General features: G+C 40.5%; 1 protein-coding gene across 1 annotated transcript in view; it reads left to right on the top strand.

Annotated features, from left to right (window-relative positions):
- Window positions 1–19,900, top strand: part of BMPER (BMP binding endothelial regulator) — a 144,870-nt gene that overhangs the window by 120,427 nt on the left and 4,543 nt on the right. The window contains exon 15 of the mRNA XM_031554058.1: window positions 18,813–18,943. Coding sequence (XP_031409918.1) covers window positions 18,813–18,943 — 131 coding nt within the window. The remainder of the gene's footprint in view (window positions 1–18,812; window positions 18,944–19,900) is intronic.

The raw sequence follows: 19,900 nt of genomic DNA, 5'->3' as shown, positions 1-19,900 counted from the left end.
AACATGCTTGGAGCAGTTTGAAATTTCCTGGCTGCTTATCCATTGGCTCAGCAATGGGGTTTTTACTTTGTCCTTGTTGCCAGTTAGTGGGCAGAGAGTAGAAATGTGGTTGTGGAGGGGCTTGCTCTCCTGTGTTTAGGTCTCCTAAGCACCCAGCAGCTTTACTAATGTCAGTATTCTCCATTGAACTTATGGCAGCATTACTGAGGAGCAGGTTTTAAGGAAGGGAAGCTGGAGATGCAGACAGTAGAAATTAAAATAGGCACTTTTTTTTTTTCAGTTTGATGGGTGCAGCATTGAGATCATGCTAGATTTCAGAGTCTTTATGAGAAGCTAATGCTGAGGACAACAGCTGGGTGCTCGATCTGCTCATCACAAGTGAGAGACATTTCCACTTAGCTGATTTCTGGTGTCTGCATTTTTTTTTTTACTTGCACTCTGTGAGGTTCCTGTGATGGTTGGAAACAGTAATAAAAGTGGATTTAGAATGAAAAGGTTCAGTTCCACCACGTGGTCTTTCAGAGTGCCATGAGTTTTCCTATGTAGATTTCTGGGAAAAGGGCTGCTCTGGGGGCCAGAAGTGCTTCCCTAATGTGGTGGGATTTGCACTCCAACCAGAACAACAAAGAGGTTGGAAATTCCCTGGAGATAAGATGGCAAGTGTGACTGACAATGCAATAGGATATCTGGATGGAGAAATTTGTTTCAACTGTTGTTTAAGTGGAGGTCTTAATAGAGACTGTCCATTTGTGTTGCAGGATGTGAGGACAAAACAAGCATCACATAATGCCAGTTGTTACTGGCACCCAGGGAATGAAAGAAAGGCTTTCTTTTCATGCTCTCAATACAATCCTGTGGCCTGGCAATTTCTGTAGCTCTCATCCCCTTCACGTTAGCTCAGGGTCAGACCGTAATGGAACAATTTTCATCTATCTCACTGCAGCTGAGATGGTTTGCTTGAGGCCACCTCAGGAAACTGTATGTGCAGGTTCACGTGTCATTTTAGGAGTAATAGAGGAGCATATTTCAAGCCTAGCCCAGAGTGCTGTACAACTGCATGCAGTGAATCACAGGGCCTGCAACTTCTGCTGTGCAAAACAATAGAGCTATTTCTTTTGATGATAGAACAATAATAACAGCAATCATAGATAATTATAACAGTCAAGAACAGTTGCTCCTTGCCAAGCTCTTCTTTTCAGCCTTTAACCTCACATTTCCCAATCTGCATAATGACTGGAAAAACCTCTGTGTCTCTTGATAGCACAGAACACAGGAAAAAGAAAATATGTACTGGATTGTCATCATGACTGGTGGTGCCTAGTTAGTTTTACAGATTTTTATAAAGTTATAGGAAAACTGCTGCTGTGTTATTTGAGGTTATAGTACGGGAAGCACTTGTTTCTTCTGTTGTCAAGAAGAACTCTCCATTCTGAATATTACCCCTAATGAACCTGTTTTTGACCTGGATAGCTCAGCTCTGACTAATCTGAAATGGTATGTCCAGGACAGTGCATGTCTATGGAGTCTGGAAAATACCAGACAAGTAATCCATTGATAGTGACAAGGCAGGGGCATCTTCCCCAGCTACGTATGTTCCTTGCTGCTCTTGGAAGTCAGATGCAGGAGGCTGTGTGCTGGGCGTGCCCTTGCAGATTTGGAGAGGCCGGATAGCATATGTCTGCGGTACTCCAGGCAGCATCAGAGGAAACTCTAGGAAGCATGTGCATCCCAGAAACATGGTTTAGATATCACTCTGTGGTCACGGGGTGTGATCTGTACATTTTGTTCATCCTCAGGAAAGCATCGCAAGTAAAAATAAAAAATAAGAGAGGCTCTGCCTATCACAGAGCTGATGTGAAGTGAATCCTCCTGTAGTGATGAAGGAAGATGGTGGCAGAGCCGATTCTCCTCCTGAAGAAGTGACTTGGGAGAAATTAATTCTACACGTCACCATTATTTCCGTTCCTCCCCATAACCAATTCCTAAAGGGAAGGTAGGGCTTTCTTAGAGTTGCTTGTTGCCTTCAGATTTGGAGAAGAAATTAGGACCACAGATGTAAAATTACTTGCATTGATGGTTAAATCTCACAACTGCCTCTGGTTTGAGTTGAGCCTGATGAGGAAAGCTGTTTCCATTCAGCGAGCAGTATGCAAGTTGCATTAAATGAAATGGTGATTTCCCTCTATTAGATATTTACATAAATAATTAGCAACTTACCAAGCAGCATCCTCAAAAGAAGCAATGTGAGGATGCTGGGAGTCTTTTCCCCACCTCTACAATGGGATTATTGTCAACACTCTGTGGCAAATGCATTACTTCACTTCTTGTGAAATAGGAGATTTTAATGCCAAGCACTCTCTGCAAGTGCTTCGTAAATATGGTATTTATGGTATTTCACAACTTAAAACACAACTTAAAACTGGACAACCTTTGTAGGAAACACATAAGAAAAAATGGCATTTCAAACTACTTTGACTTGAAAAAAACATTAAGGTATTAGCATGTGAATGTAGTTATGTTTTGGGGCTATGAAGTTTTTTTACGCTGCGTTGACTGTTGGGCTTCAAATTGCCCATGTACTTGAATGTGAAATGAAGTCTGAAAATGGACAGTGGGGAAAATGGAACGCTTCTGAAACTCATGTGCTTATCTCAGGCAATCAGGGCTGCTCACTATCACTGCAGCTTTTAACATTAAAAACACTTAGTGTGTTGGCTATTACCCTCAAACAGTTCATGGTGCAAAACAGACATGTAAGTGGGTGACCCTTCCTTGCTTCACAATTTGCAGTCTTTGGAGAATGTTGGCATTATATTTCTGTTTTCCTTAAATTTCAGGTTCTATTTGAATGGAAAGAGAGGAGGTGAGCATTTTCTGAGCCTGAGTAGCAGGGAACTGAGTCTGGTCATGAGGTCAGGCAAACTCATGGCCTCCAGTGTCCCTAGAGCAGAGGCTCTGCCTTGCTGACCTTCCCAGCAATTCTTGTTCTTCTTGCTACTGTATTTCTAAAATGGTAATTATGCTTTGAACCTTCCATTTTTCATGCTATTTCTGAAGAAAGATGCAAGCTTTGTGAAGGACCAGATGTAGGAGGGATTAAGGGAAATATCTCATAAATTGTCCCTGGTGAGACTATGAATGTAAGTGATATTATTCTGCTGCTGAAAATAAATATAATGTTTTACCACAGAGCCAGGTTTGGAGCTAGGAAAGCTGGGTAGAGATCCTTGCCTTGAGCTCTCTTTGAATCTCTGTTCTTTCTAGTGAAACTGAACTGATTTATGGTTGTGTCTGGAATCTAGCAGTGGCCCAATGTGGATCCAGATCCAGAGGCAAATGCCCTTAAAACTGAGTGTTCCATTGTGCGTATGTGTGGATATGCTTATGGGGGATGGAGAATGAGTTTAGTTTGTTACTAAATTGGAACAGATGTAGGGTCTGGAATTGAAGATTTTGGTTCTCCTTGTCTTGTGGAAACAATGCAATGCTATCATTTCAACTGGTGAGCATATGGCTTAGGTCTCAACTTTGTTACCATCTCTGTTCTGAGTTTTATCTAAACTGAAACACAAAACTCTAATTAGATGGTCTCAGAAAATAAAATGGAATAGATGTCAGTAAGAAATGCTAATATTCCAGTGGACAGAAATCTTTCAAAGTCTCTAGCACTTTCATATACTGTTGGCATGAGTTTGGTGAGGCTATAGGCTGATTGAGATCACGTATCAAAAAGTAGATGGCTGTTTATGCTATTTGTGATGCTATATGTGATAGAAGATATACTTTTCAGTTCTATTTTTAAGAGTTGATCTTCCAATTCACTCTTTTGAAATCTGGTTGAGGAAAATCATATATGAAACATACAAAACTGGCATACAAGGGGAAAAAAACACTAATGAAGGCATATACTGAAAGGGAACATTTAATTCTCCCCAAGTAATTCATGCCATTTTATGGTTTATTTGAAATGAAGTAGTCAGTCCTGGCGGGATAGTAAGTAACTTGGCATAGGTGTTCAGTTGCATCCATGGAGAAAAGAAACAGCTCTTTTTGGAGAAAAATCAGTATGTAAGTATGAGAGAACGTTTTCAGAGCTAGTCGTGTAGGATGAGACGTCAAAAACAGCTGGTACTGGCCAACCTTACCTGGCATTGCAGACAAAAAAACTTCAACCCTGGGCTTCAACAGGACAGAGTTATACCAACACGGAGTGTTATTGGAAAATCTTAACCATGAAAGAGCCTTCTTTTCTCAAGCCAGGCAGTGTCCTCCTATAACCAGCTTCTCAGAAGAAGGGAGAAGTTGGTCTGAGGTTAACCACATGCCCAGATGGAACCAGCTCGGACATGATCATTGTAGATATTTATAAAATAGACTCTGTAGATGAAGCTAGAGCTTTTTGCTTCATGTCCAAAAACCCTTAACAATGTCTTAAAAATTCAGTTATCCATTTACAAGTCCAAGCTATTTTTCAATTTAACCATTACAGTAAAAAGCCTTCCTTGCAGGTGGAGAACCTAGGATGCTAGTGTCTAGCACAGATAAGCTCATTTTACATTTTAAAGATGTATATTTCTTTAACTTGGAAGAATTTGGAATGGCTTCTCCGATATAGTTTTATACATCATTCTGCCAGTACGTAACTTAATTGGAACTAGTCTGTTTTGCTGCTGTAATTTCCTCATCAAACAGCTTCCTCCACTAACACTTCAATGTGATTGAAAAGTGGATGTGTTAGGCAGAGAGAGGAAAACATAATGGGGTGTCTGTAATATTTTTCTATCTGCAAGTGACACATTCTTCAGCCTTTCTCCTTGCGCTTGAGTCAAATCCAGTCAAATCCTGCAAATCCAGCAGTGTCAGGATAGAACTACTTACATGGAGTACCCTATGGGGCTGAAAGCACACACAGCAAGAAATTTGTTTTAGAACTTACAAGATGGCATGCTGTCTTGGAAGGCAGTGCTCTAATATAACCATCAAGATGGCTTATAAAAACAGATCTGAAGGAGTACAAAGGAAAGCTATTTGCAGTGCACAGCAATACATTTTATTGAGTGTACACAACCAAGAAAGGTATGCTCTGTACTTCTTAGCACATCTGTATACAACAAGTATGTACTCAAGGAAATCTTCTCTTCCCAGTGTGAAATAAAGACCAAAGAGTAAGAGCATGTGGGCATAAAAATTAATGTTACATTTTGCATAACAAGTAAAGGGGGAGGGGGTAATAGTCTGTTTTAATTTCTAAACATTTAATTCTGACTACCTCGAGTCTTCCTGCACTTTAACTTAACTTACAGCCTTTTTGTCACTTCTCATCATGAAAATTGTTCATTTCTGCGAGATGATAAACAGGTGTTACTTTTCATTCTGGCGGCAATAGCATTTTGGTGCAGGATGAAATAATCCTACCATTAAATAAGAAGCTCACAGTGGTGTTGTGAAGCTTAATTTGTTTGGAAAATGCTTTGCAGTATTCAGATGAAAGGCGCTCTGGATATTCAAAGTATTATTACTGCACAGCTGGTGGTCTACACACTGCAGATGTTTCTTCCATGCTGTTGCATGGTTACTTAAGAGGGCTTCTCTGTGCAGATGTTCACAAGTGAGCATGCACAACCTCCTCCGTCTATGTTTTTTGACACGGATTTTATTGCTGCTTGACTTTTGATCTTAAAAGGAATATTCCTCCACCAGTGAGGCTGCTTTTTTCACTTTTTTTTCCAAGCCTAGTAGGTGCTACATGAGTGTGCGACTACATCCTTGTTGGTTCAGCCCGCATTTCAGATGACAGCATCTGCAGATATTTACTGGGCCTTTCTCTTTAGCCTCCATTTCCTTCTGTGGCTTTTGCTCATTCCCACAGTGTTTGACTCTGGGGACTCTGCCTCTTCTGTTAATGTTCCACCACCATCACTCTCTTCACGGGGACGTGACGATTCCCTTTGTACTCCTCGCCCAGATGGGATCAAGAACTATGTTGCCTCCTGATTCTTTCTTTCCATGGCTGCTGCTACTGTTACATAAAGGGACCTTTAAGACCCTCTGGGTTTGACGTTAAAAATAATATAATCTCCCTAAGAATATGTTAAGTTATGAAGAAACTCTAAATGCATATATGGTGCTATTCTTTACTAACAGAAGTATGGTCTGACAACAGTTGACATCTGTGTGGAGTGTGCTGAAGATGCTCAAATCTCCATGGAAGTGTTATATGATTTCATCAACCTATTTGGTAAGGAAACCATTGTTAAAATTTGTGATCCTCTTGTTGTGCTGTTATTCTAGCAAATGGAAGAATATCAAATGCAACACAAGAAGGGCAACTGAGTAAACGTGACTGTCTAACCTGAAGTGCAGTGCACAGACTATTGTATTACTTACCTAGAAGCAGAAGAGGATCAAATCTGTATACACATACACAAAGTCACAGATGCATGCACACACATACTGAAGTGTTTCTTCTGCATTATTTTGAAGAATAGATCTCTCTAGACAACGTTCAAGGACTGCCATGTTGCAGCTCAGAGAAATGAGTCCTGGCCATTCAGGAGAAACTGAGAAAGCAGTGGTTCAAAGCTGACTACAGCCAGAGAAATCACTTCAGAGAAACCACATTGCTGCCTATAGCCCTTTCTGAAGAATGTCAGGAATCAAATCAGAAGGCACAAACTTTACTGAAGAAAGTTAAGTCTGGAGGTGAGACACCTTGAGGAGATGAGACTCACGTATGATGGGTGTATAACAGCACCTTGCACGCTCCCCTGTGAAAGACTTATGGCACTGCCTCTCATCCAGCTTCCAAGCTTGTTTCCTCTGTGACTGCCTTCCCCTACTTTCAGCACAGCTATTCCTAACAATCAGATGGCCTGCATTACTGAAATGGGAAAAGAGGGAAAGAAGGAAGGGAAGAGCTTCTAGTGCTCTCTTGTTACTTAGTTCATCTCCGTTGACTCATGACCAACACCTCCGCTGATATATGCCTTTGCTCATTCTGGTTAGGTATCTCAGCTGTAATCTATTGATCATACAAATAACATTTGAATGCGTATCCTCTCACTCATTATGATGTGATCCTTTCTGGTTTACTTATTGCTTGGTAATAAACGTTTCCTCTGCACGTGATAAAAAATGTGTTAAATTACTGGCCCCAAAATAGTGGCTGAAAATCAGTCAGGAGAGGCTTTTACTGCCACACTGGCTTGAGATTGAAATGTTTAATACAGTAGCTCTGCTAGGAATAAGTTAGGCTTCCTTACTAACGTAATAAAATGCAGACCATCCTGAGGGGATGAGGGAGTTGCATTCCAAAACTTGCACTGCAAGCAACTGAAGTTTAATGGAAAACTTTGAAAAGATTCTATTAAAAAACAATTTTCCTTCTATATATCATACACTCTGTTTTATGTTTTCCCTGTTCCCTTCTTTTTCCCCTCACTGGCACAAAATCAGGATCTTTGTTTTGACAGAGCTAATCCACCCGTGCTTTCACATGGGCCCTCAGGCTTCTCACCTGTAGAAAGATCCATGGGAGCAGCAGACTATTGAGTAGATGCCACATGCTCACCTCAGAGGGAAGAAATCTGTGGCCTCCCGGAGGTCTGAACTCCAAACATTGTGGTTCCTGAAGACTCAGGGAGAACGTGAGCTATGAAGCCTGTGTAACCTCCAGTAACAGCTCTTCCTTCTGTATTTCCTTCTGGGATTTCCCTCTCCTGTCAGCTGGGCTTCTCTTTAGGAGCTGTGCTGTGTTGCTGCTTCACCACAGCTGTGCTGCTTCCGTGTTTCTGAAGGCTGAAAGGAGTAGCCAGTCAAAAATTCCTACCCACAGACTTTGCTGGTGAGAAAGCTTGAAAGTAGCTTGAAACCACTGCCAAGTTTGACAGCAAGCTTCAAAACAAACTGGTACAATGTTGAGATCTCTCTGCTGCTTGTGAGGAAAGACCAGGGAAGATGTTACAGAGTGAAAAGTGATGGAGAACGAATTGCTTTATGGCTCCATCAGGCAGTGTGCTCAGAGTGGCTAACAACAGGCACAGACCTTGTTGGTAGAGTCTCTGCCTAGCCAACAAAAAGTAGCAAAGTCAAATTTATATGTTCAGGACTTTTTATACGAAACAAGCCTGAGAAGTAATATAATTACCTTCGGCACTGGTCATCACCAATAAAGTAGCAAGAAAATATTTCAAAAGTGTGGAGATAATGAAATCGTGATCATTTTGTGATAGGGAGGGTTTGCTCGTGGTCAAGGCCAGTGTTTCTCTTTAAAGACTTGCTGATTCACATCAGAGGTCTCTTTGTATTTAGCCGAGTAAATTTCAGTGTTGGCTTGGGCACAGTAAGGTAAGTTTGTCATGAAGGAGAACAAACCTTGGCTCTGTATCCTCACATCATCTCATTCCACCTCACCCAGAATTAGGTCATTCTGACTTTACAACATCCATGTGGGTTCCTGTGGCTCCCAGGCAAGGCCAATATGTTGTGGAGTCACTATGTCTAGTACAGGAAATTTTAATTCACAGCATTTTAATTCAGGAAGATTGAATTTAATGTATAGCCATGCCCTGAAAGAGCCTGGATCCTTCAAAGCCTTGAAGTACAGCAAGAAAGGCTGATGACAGTCTTGGGTCTTAGCTCCTGTGTTGCCAGTAGGAAAATTCCCATTGATTTCACCGGAGCCAGCACTTCACAGTGTTTTCAGGCTTTGTATTTTCAGGCTCCGTATGATGTTTTACAACTGAGATCTTGCACTTAAGAAGATTAAATGACTATGGCACCTTGCAGAGTGCCACTCATCAAAAGCTTTCTAGGCATGAAGTGCAGGCTAAGACAAACTGTTCAGAGATCAGCGATTAGTAGCCAGGTTTCTGCCTCCTGGCTGATTGCTGGGTCGCTATTGAACTGTTACACTCACTCCCTGATCTGTTGAATCTGGAACAGGACCGTGGCAGTGTTGCCACTGCTGTCAGACAGCACTTCTCTGTGCACTGATGCCCTCAGGGTTGAGACGCTAGTTGGGCTTCTGCCTACCATTGCCAATGCCACCTTAGGAAGGTGTGGAATAAAAGCATATGTGTACGAAGAATTGTAAAAGCAGGTACTGTCTCTTTAGTATTGCCAGGATGCCGTGCCAGGGCAATTGAGCCAGGACCAAACTTTTGGAATTGGGTGTATGAGCTCTACCTAAATCATACTTTAATGTGCCTACATCTTCCTATGGGTCTGGGCCAAGACCACACAGGAAGTCATAAAACCAGGAAGAGAGTGTTTTTTTTGAACAAATAAGCTGGCTCTTCTGTCACTTCTTGCAAGTCCCGTTATCTCTGGTGAAGAGCAAAGTGTGAAGTATCTGAGATGAAATGCAATGTGAGTGTGTGACAGGCTGAAAGTACGACATGCTCACTGTGAGCCTGACTGCTGAAATGAGATTTTGGCTTCTGCTTTGTAGAGGAAGCAAGATGAGGAGTTAGGCTGTTTTCTGAGTTGCAGTCTCCTGTCTACTCTTTCTTTTACTCTCTCTATTTCATATTCCATCTGGAGCTTGCAACTTTTTAAATGCTCTGCAGCCACCTAGAGGAAAAATATGCTTGACTGTAGTTAATTGCATATGAGTTAAGCCACGAATTGCAATGTGCAAAGTTTAAGATTACGAGTTTCTAAACTAGCCAGCCTGTTTATTATTATACCACAAGATCTCCTTGGAAATATACACAGTGAATCATCATCAAAAGCTGAAGATAACTTCAGAATATATTTATACAATGGAAATATTTCCTGCATCCTGTTCTTTGTGCTTGTTACTGAGTACGACGTACTTTTATGATAGCGTGGCAGGGCCATAGTATATTTAGTTGGTAGAGAAAAGGAGATTTCCTGTTTTGAATTTTCATTTCAGAAGATTTAAATCTTGTGGTATTTTATGTGGCTACTTCATGACTATGGCAATATCTGGATGGTTTGTGTTGCTCTGGGGCCATGACTTTAAAACCTCTGAATAATTTTTGAGGTTCTGTCAGGGATGTTGGTAAACTCTTGGCAAAACTCTGGTTTTTCTTGGGTGAGAACTGTCACACAGAATACACTAATGGGTACTCTGTCTACTACAGTGAAAGTTAATGCAGTCATATTAGATTCACTTAGCATAGTCCTTGTTCATTTGCTGTGTACAAAACACAAAACCAATGTTTACTGTTGGTTGAAAGCATCACTCAAATGTTACTAAGTCAGATATTAAAACATGTCTGTTCTTTTTCCTGGATTGACTGTTGTTTTCTCTCTGTAAAGATACGACTATTCAGTCTCCACTTGAAGAACTGAAGACTGGGTAGAATCTTTTTTATAATTTCTTCCTAGACACAGAGAAAAAGAGAAACATTTGTCAGTTATATACAAAAACTGCAAAATGAGATGGATTTTCCAAGTTAGCTACACCAGAGTATACTGAAAATCCCAAATTCACATTAGCAGCTAAGTGCTAAGCTAAACTTGTGCAGGTAGCAAGCAGAATGGAAATTTAAAAGTACTAGTATGCATATTCAGAAGGTCCACTAGGACATTTTTTCTGTATTTTCATCTCGTAAGAGACTTTATATACACATTTGAGTGACATTTGAAATGCTGGTATGATGTGATCAACTGAAGTGGTGTGAATACTGCTGTATTATGTTAAAACAGGATAAATAATAAGAAATCTTACTGGTTTAATAAATTCAAAACATAAGACTGTGAAGTTTGGGAATATGTCTAGGTTGTGGCTCCTGAGAAGACTTGATGAGGTTCTTGAGGCAGAAAACAGGTTGATGTGGTTGAAAGACTCCAGCAGTGTTTACAGCTTTAGCCAGAGAGAATGAGTAATGAGCACATGGGCTGCAGTCCTTAGAACACTGGGGCCATGAAAGTTAGGATTTTTTGCTAGAAAATCCCATAGGAGTTGACTTTGAACATTAAGATGTCAGTGTGCCAAGACTTTTTGCCAGAAAACTTTGCACAAATACCTGATCAGCCGTAGCATTAGATATACCACTGCTGTAATTTTCACCAGTTCTCTGATGTATATTTGCAAGTGGATGATGATGGGTATAAACTAAACTAAGATTAACTAAATAAATACATATCTTCAGAGATCAGGTTCCAGCTTTTGAACCTACAGTGTCAGGTTCTAGGTATTTCTAAATTTTCATCTGTTTTTTTGTTGTTGTTGTTGTCGTTGTTGGTCTAAACTCTTTATTGCATGTGGCCTCTTTATAACGATTTTGGAAACTCTGTGTTCTAGAGCAGAGTTACGAGGGTTCTTGTTTTTCACAATTAGATGTACAAACTAGGCATACTTTTTGTAGTAACGCCACCAAACAAAGTGGAACAACTTGTTTCATACTGCTTGAGTAAGCAAGAAAAAGAAAGCAATTATTGATGAACATGTCTCAGCGTGATACTGGGCCACTCCTTGAAATGTATTAAGAAATACATGTTGTATGTCTTCCTTTTGATAGTGATTCTGGATGAAAAATTTTGACGTGTGCAGAGAAGTTGTTTTTAACTGTTTCACTTTGAGGCATATGTTGTATAGGAAATCCAACTAGATTCATACGTACAGGTATTTCTCTTACGTGTCATGACTTTAAAAGTTAAACCCTGCGTGGCTCAGCACAACTGTGACAGAATAATAGAAAGGAAAAATTCTTCCTCTTTCTGAAAGTGAGTGGGACTGAAAGGGATCAGTTTTTCCAGGGTTGCAGATGATGCTTCTCTATTCTGTCGGAGTTTTTTGAGCAATAATTTGCTCTCTGTTAAAGTAACAAGTCAGCTGCTCGACTGCACTGTAACCTTCATCTCTAGGAAATATTCTGAGTCATACAGATGCTTCTCAGAGCCCAGCATGGGACTCCATTGTCTTCCTCAGTTGTGGCTCGGCTTTTTCCCCATGGAGGGATTTAAGCCAACCTTTCCATTCTCAGGATCAGAAAGAACATTTAAAGATGCAGAGCCTGTATGGATCCAAGTACAAGATAGAAAAAGACTACTTGACACACACTTGGAGAATTATCATGCAGAAGGAAGTAGGGAGGGTTGGTTTTCTGTTTTGTTTTTGTTTTTTTCCACCTTCTCTCCTTTTAAGTGCCTTTACCCTGTTATTACATAGTCAGGGAAGATTATAAATGGGATGTCAGGCTAGAGGTGTCATTAGAACTTCAATTTGATATCGTTTTAGACAATTTCCTAGAACGTATCATTGTTCTTTTTACCATATTCTTCTGGGTAACGTTGGTTAAGGCAGTAAAGCACAAATCTGGCACAGCATGCTCTTTATATAAAAGTTAAAAATATACACAGAACACTGTTTTTGGCATTTTCAAAAGGCTTTTTGGATAATACATTTGGCAGCAAGCAGTGTAGGTTTATTGTGCTATTGTGCAGCACAGTATGCTTTTTCAGAAGTCTGTATGGACCTTCACTTCTTCAGCGTCACTGGAAAATGTCGTTTTTGCTTACCCTTTGTGAGGAAAGTATGGGTTCTGACTTCTTTTAAAGGAGCTGTATATGCAAAGAAATCAAAATTGAATTACTGTCTGTCTCTGCTATGTTGGAAATTACAAACAATAATTATCACTTTCATTTAAAACATCCTTTTCCCAAGTCAACCCTACTTCTCTAAACAACTGCTACAGTAGAGTGCCTTGGCAAGGCAGAGATGGATGTGGATATCTTGTGTAATTCTGTTTAATTGACTCCAAGTGCCAAGTCTATATCTGGAGCAGGAACACTGGCATCCAGTTTAATTAGAACTCTTCAGTGTGTGTGCAAAATGGGGGCCGTGCCCAAAAGATATTAGATCATACAAAGCGTTTTCTTCTTTTGGTGAAGTTACATATTTTATTATTTCTTTCTTCTGGGATTCACACAGCAATGCAATCCACAGTTGATTCAATTTTACAGAAAAAAAAAAAAAGAGGGATTGGGATGAAATTTGAACTCATGGTTCAAATGCCCACTGTTGCGAATTCCTATGCAATCTGCCAAAAATAATGTTGATATTATCAAGCATTATGGCCAGGACTCTTCTTACATGAATGAGATTTCCCCATGGAAAACATATGCCTGCAGTAGATCTGATATGCAGTGCTCACAGAAGATGTGCTGTGGTTTCCGTTTCTGTACCCACGCTTATAGGTTTTATTTGTTTATTTATTGAGCCAGATCAGTGATAGGGGAGTTCTTATACCATGGAAGGGATATCCAGTACAAAATGCATGTAGGTTGCCTGCCGCTTATTCTGGACACTTTTCCACTTAACAGAAAATTGGGTTGAAGCAGTGATGACTTAATGATTTAGATGCCTTTCTTAGATCTCAGATTTAAGGAAATGCTATCATTGTTATAATGTGTAGGAAAAGCACAGAGAATGTGCAGGTACAGTTATCCAGTTATGTGGTCTTAGAAAAATATAATCCATGAGAATGACTGTCCATTGCATGAAACAATCTGTCCCCTAGGCAACTGCTTTGAATGAATGCTCAGCTGATGTAAGGACTTCTGTATTTTCCACAGCCTGCAAAATTACCTCCTTCATGAATTGTCTGCTCCTTTTGAATTAAAGTCAGTAAGTTCTGGAGAAAGTGAGAATGATCTCAAAGCTCTGATCTCAAGCCTCAAAGCTATAAAAAGTCTCCAGCTCTAAATAACAAGCTTCAATACTTTAGAAAGGTTAAACATGCAAAACAGTTTGCAACAGCATGAGCTATTGCATTGTATTTTGAAGTATGGTTCGTTTTCTATTAAAATCACTTCTCTAGCGGGAGAAATAAGTAGTGGCAATTTATTGAAACTTGGTGGGAAAAACAACCCACACAAACTTTCTTGTAACAATGTACATACAGACAGGAGCCACTGGCTTTATTTTTTCCTATAAATGGGGAAAATCTGGGATTAGGAAAAACGAATCCTGAGTTTTGCTCCTGAATTGTGAGCACTCCATTGTGACTTTAGGAATACAACCCGGCTGTTGTGTAGAGTTTGGCTGTTTTCAAAACCAGTGCTAAATTTGGCCAACCTTGTTCTGAAACTCCTATTTGGCGTACTGTACGTTCTTCTAAAACATCTCTCACAGGCTGGTGGGACTGGAAATTAATCCTGCTCTCTAGGCAAATGGCCCTTCAGGCTTCAGAATTTCTAAGCACACAGCTTATTTCTGCTAAGAACAAGCATCTTCAATACCTCATGCCTCAGTTTTCACACACACAAAATTGGGGCAGTGATGCACCCTTTCCAAGAGCTTTTGCAACGTCTGCTGACCGAACAGTGAAGGGGCCATGATTTTTTTCTGCATGGTGCCACTGCCTGAAGGCACCAAAAGGTTTGAAAACTGTACTACACCACATTCTTGCTGAGAAATGAGAGAAACGAAATGAAAAAAAGGCACTGTCCATCCTAACATGGCCCGAGTTGCGTGCACTCCAAAGTGAAGAGGACTGCTGATGTTCAGCATGTGACACCAAACATCTGCACTTTCAATCCTGCATGTCACAAAGGCTGTAGGATTCACTGCCGTGATCTTCCTTCCTTCTTCTTTTTCATGTAGCACGGGACTCAGTTCTTTGCCCTTTGTGGGACTTGGAGACTTTCCATGGTTTAATGTGAAAAAGGGCTGTTGCCAAAGGAGCGTACTCATGCAGTTCACTTTGAAGATGTGGAAGCAGCGTGTGTATATATGTGTCTCCCTCCAAGGTGTGTCCCTCAGCTGCCGGATGCCTTCATTTTCATGGATTTCCCTTTGAAACAGTGATTATAGGCACCAAATTAGCGGCATCTCTAACGCAGACCCTGCAGGCAGCGTAGGCAGCATCAAAAGGAATCACAGCAAGGCTCGTAGTGCCAGTGGAGGATTGAGAGGTTGGCTGTGCTTTGGTATTTATTCAGAGCCAGAACTCCAAATAACATGCTTTTTGAAGGAGGGCTCACAGGAAGAACAGCACCTTTTCCCTAGTTGGACGTGAACAATGTCAGAGCCTTTTATTCATTCAGTGTTCTTGAGTGTTCTCACTAATTATCTCAACTACTTTGCCGAGAAAAGGGCTGAACAGCAAAAGCCTGCTGTTGCACGTGTTCCACATGAAAGTATGTATATGAGTACCTTACTCTTGCAATCGGGATTGATCTTATCAAGAGAGTTTGAATGACAAAATGCTTCTCAATGATTTCACTGTAGGAAGAGTTAAGGCTGCATGAAGTATCCTGTGTGTATTTTCATAGTCAGTAAAATGGCTTCATTTTATAAGTAACTTCCGCTGCAGTCTTCCTGTGGGATTATTTTTTTATGACTTTAATCTTTTGATGTTTTAAATGTACTCTCTCTTAGTTAACTAAAGCAAATGGTGTGGTCTTGGAAAAGTCACAACACCATGGAAGACCCAAAGTTTCCACCAGTGGACAGTATGACACAGTGACAGTAGAGCTTCATTGTCAGCTTAATTCCAGGTTTTTAGTAAAAGCACCTTTTTTTGTTGTTTGAACAGTCAGGTTAGAGTACAAAACCTCTGCATACATGCAGTTACAGTCACAGAATCCGTTTATCAGTTTCAGAGAAGGAATGAAGAGGAGGCAGAATTTAAAGAAACAAAGAATTCTGAAATGTGCCAATACGGAGGTTAAAAAAATAAAAATGTAGGAATACCAAAGATTGTTGAAAGAGGAAAGGATTAGGACAGCTTACAAGAATAATTTTGCAAATGTATCTTACGAAGAATCCCCTCATAGCACTCTGATTTCAGAAGTGATATAACAGGCCCCCTTTCCTCCCCATCCAACTGCCAATCCATCCACCTACAATTGATGTCAGTGTATTAAACTTGCCACCAATTAATTTCATAAAAAAATATATATATTGACTGACTAAACTTGGTATGGTTTAGTGAATGGTATGATTGGTGAATGGAATGGTATGGTTATAGTTTCTTTTACTATCATTTTTCATAATCATTTACCCTTAAGAGTAATTAGCAGTTGTAATTCATCCATTAAAAAAAAAAAACTGTTGTCTGATGATTTCTCCTTGGCCAAGCCTTGGGAGCGAGCCCAGCAGTGTCACCAGAATAAAACACTTCAGGAGAACAAAAAAAACAATTAGCTAAAAATGAAATGAACCAGAAAGCGCTGAATGTGTCATGCTACTTTCCTTCTTGGACACCCATACTGAACTCATAAGCAAACAATGCTGATCTCAGACAAACTGGACATCTTTCATTCTGGAGACCGTTTGGATGCCCATGGCTGTTTCTATGCCAAGGGCTAATGATACAGCATAGAGTGCATGCAGAGGCTCAATGTGTTTGCTATGCTGCCATCCCACAAACTGTATGCAGTTCCCTTGCCTCTTCATTCTCCAAACCCTGCCCAGGACAGGTCAAAGTGAGTGCTAGCCTTGCCATGAGCATGCCATTAACTAAAAAGAATGAGTGACTGATGTGAACCCAGAGGTTTCCTGACTTGATACAAGAACTTGAGCTAGATGAAGCTGTATAAACTCATTGCAGGGGGTAGCATCCCACTCTGAGTAATGCTGAAAGATGTATTTGTGCTCTCAAAAACAGAGTAAGTACTCAGGTTTTGGGTTTTGTAATTTCTAAGACAGGAATCGTGTGAATGTGTTACCAGGCTGGCGCTGGCAAGCATCGCTAAAGACCACTAAATTTTAGTGGAGAGCCACAAAATGTGACTGATAGATAATAGCACAGAAACAAAAAAAATGATGAAATGATATTTTGATAACTGACTGTGGACATTATTACAGATGTTCTTGGTGATAATGATTTGCGACAGTAGGAAGCAAGTATGTCCTTATCTGTAAAATGAGGCATACAAATCCTAAATGGCATGGGAGCATGAAGTGGTGCCTGCTGTGGGCATAACAGGATGCTGGTAAGAGACTACAGGCATACTGTGCCGAAGGAAACAGTGTGAATTTAGTGTGTCACATTAAAAAAGTGACCCTTTATGCTTACATGAGGTCTTTTATCAGCTAGCAATGACAGTGTCAAGGGCATTGTTGATCCATTCCTTACAGCTGGGATACCCATGCAGCAACTTCTGGTACTGGACAAGATGTAAAAGGACCTACCACAGAACTAAATTGAAGTTCAACTACAGTGTCTTGGGAAAGTTTATTACAAGTGAAAATCACAGGTCTATAGATGCAAACATGCTATAGATTCAATTAAAAGTAATTCTATATGCATATCATGTATGTATCAATAAGTGCAGGACAGCTCTTTTTACACTAGCACTTATGTTGCTTACTCATTGCATTGAATTTTCAGGTAATTTCATGATGGAGATTCATTGAGAGGAAAAATGGTAAAAAGTTGATGGAACCATTGGAACCATCAGGCAGAACTGAATATATGAATATATGAAAAGTTATTGAAATAGACAGGTACTCCAACAAGGGCCCATTGTTGGATGTGAAGAAGCTTGTCTGTGTTTGACAGCAACTAAATGTCTCTCCTAGTTTTAAAGAAAGGGCTCCCAATGACTCCAGAGTATCCTATGGGCACCAGGGCTGTAGATAGATGACTTTGTCTGAAATACTTTCTCCTTTTCAAGCACTGGCTATGGGGAATGTTTCTGGAAAAGGCAGCTCATATCCATCCTTTTCCTAAAGACAGTTGAATCTTTGATCTACAGCAACAGCAATTAATATGGAGAGCTCGCATGCAACTTCAACCCCTAGTTCTAGGGAGGCCTCGCAAGCGTTGTCTTATCCTCTCAGAAATGGATAGAAGACATGGATTTGCAAGGTTCAGGAGGCTCCTATCTATTGACCCCCAGGATCCAGAGCACTCGCAGGAAGGCAGAGGAACCGAGGCTCTGTTTCTCCAAGAGCTGAGTGTGTCGTCTCACACCTTGTCGCTGCCTTCATGCAGAGCAGCAGATACTTGGCAGTTCTGAACTTACATTTCCGTATCTGCAGAATTTTGCATATGCAGAAACTGTCAACTGCAAACCTGCTGTCTCTTGCTAGCTGTATTTTAGAACTGTGCCAAATGGGCATATGCATTCTGGGTGAGCTAACTTGGAGTATAGTGGTGACACACGCTACCAGTTTTGCTTAGGGCCATGTTAGCAGCTTTTCTCCTGCCATGTTTTTATGGTGATTGCATCTTTCACAATGTAAGAAGATGGTGCTATTGACAAGTGCCTATACAGTTTCCTAGCATAAGAACTACTCAGTTATGCTGCATCAGCCCAGCTCCTTTATAAAGTTTGCCATTCAGCAGTACTACAGGTTAGAAAACACATATACACGCTTTGGGGTGTTCAGAGTCAGGAGAAGCTGAAGGCAACCTGGGGAGAAGGCACCAGTTCTCATGGAAGGTCATGTACTCATCAACTGCTGAAGTCACCTATTTAGCACTGCTGTCATAATTACTATTAATTCTATTACATTATTTCTTTCCAGGGAACGAGAAGAATCTTTTACTGTGTGTTGATGCAATTCGTTGCAAAAATGGAGCTTGCTTCCTCCCTCTGTGGTCTTAATGCTCTCTGTCTGACATTTTAGTTATTATTCACACATCTCTCTCTGTTCCTGTGTGGTTCTCTCCTTGTTGCTCTGTAGCTCTCTCTGCATCAAAAAAGAGATGAGCCCTTTGCATTTGGCAGCACAAAAGCATTTACCTTTCTTGCCGCTTAGCACAAATTTGCTGTAGCGTTGAGCTATTGAACTCCATGTGACTGGGAGAGTACAGGATTCAAACCTCAGTGAGATTTCTGCAAAATCTGTCCTTGCTTATTTGTTTTGGGGCTTTGTTCTCCAGGTCATGCGTGACAGACATGTGTGAGTGCCCAGTCCATAAAAACTGCTTCTGCGAGTCGTTCCTGGCCTATGCTCGAGCCTGCCAGCGGGAAGGGCTGAGAGTGCAGTGGATACCTGAGCAGCACTGTGCAGGTAAGCATTTTGCAACTGCCTCTTTGTAACCTTGTGCTTAGGTTAACAGGCTCTTTTACCCGAGGAGGAGGTTCATATATGAACAGGCTAGGACTTTGAACTATCACATATTAGAGATGTTTATTTTGTTGTAAAACTGGGCACTTTTAATCCCATCTAGCATAATTTTACATACTTTCAGAAAGAAATGTATGCCTTTTCCTATTAGGATCGTTACGCATTTGGTTGCAGGTGTTGTTTCTTTGGACCTACTGCTAAATCACAGCTGTAGTTCCCTAGACAACATATATGTATGGTTGCAAAAGGTTCAACAAGGGAAGAAGAAAGAATGTCTTTAACGGGGATATCAAAAGGCAGATAGGTGTGCATTAATCTTGGTACTTGGACCAAATTCTGCATGTGATTAGGACTGCGTTAATTGCAAGTAATTGTAAGTAATTGTTTCCATGAGAAGTGGTCGCATGTGGTCATCGTCACTTGAAGTAAAATACAATATTGCAGATGAATTTTTCCCCTGATGATGATCTCAATAATTTAGGATACTCTATAATGGCCTTGGTATGCCTGGAAATGTATTCAGATTTATGTAAAGCAATTTGAGTTGGAAAAATATGAGAGAAGGATACTCAGTGCTGGTCAAAGAGCACTCTGTGGTCAATTTTGGTGATTGTCTGTGGCTCAGGGTCTACTCTCTCATCTTCAATTTCCTTTCCTGTTGAAGACACAATAGCAGGAATGGGTGAGTGACAGAGCAAATTACATTTGATCGACTGTTCCCAAAAGGCTCATCTTTTCTTATGACAGAACAGAATAATCCAAACAAGGTGTCAGTAAGTGAAAGCACTGTTCAAGGATGTGGTCTCAGCACTAATAATGTAAGCAATTTTAATCTATTGATCCAGTAGCAGATACATGCAGACCTTGAATTGAGCAGCCTTTTTTCCCCTCCCCTCCCCT

Source organism: Meleagris gallopavo, chromosome 6, assembly GCF_000146605.3.
Source record: "Meleagris gallopavo isolate NT-WF06-2002-E0010 breed Aviagen turkey brand Nicholas breeding stock chromosome 6, Turkey_5.1, whole genome shotgun sequence".
NCBI classification, from domain to species: domain Eukaryota; kingdom Metazoa; phylum Chordata; class Aves; order Galliformes; family Phasianidae; genus Meleagris; species Meleagris gallopavo.
The sequence above is the reverse complement of the archived record's forward strand: the minus strand, read 5'-3'. Positions and strand labels throughout refer to the sequence as shown.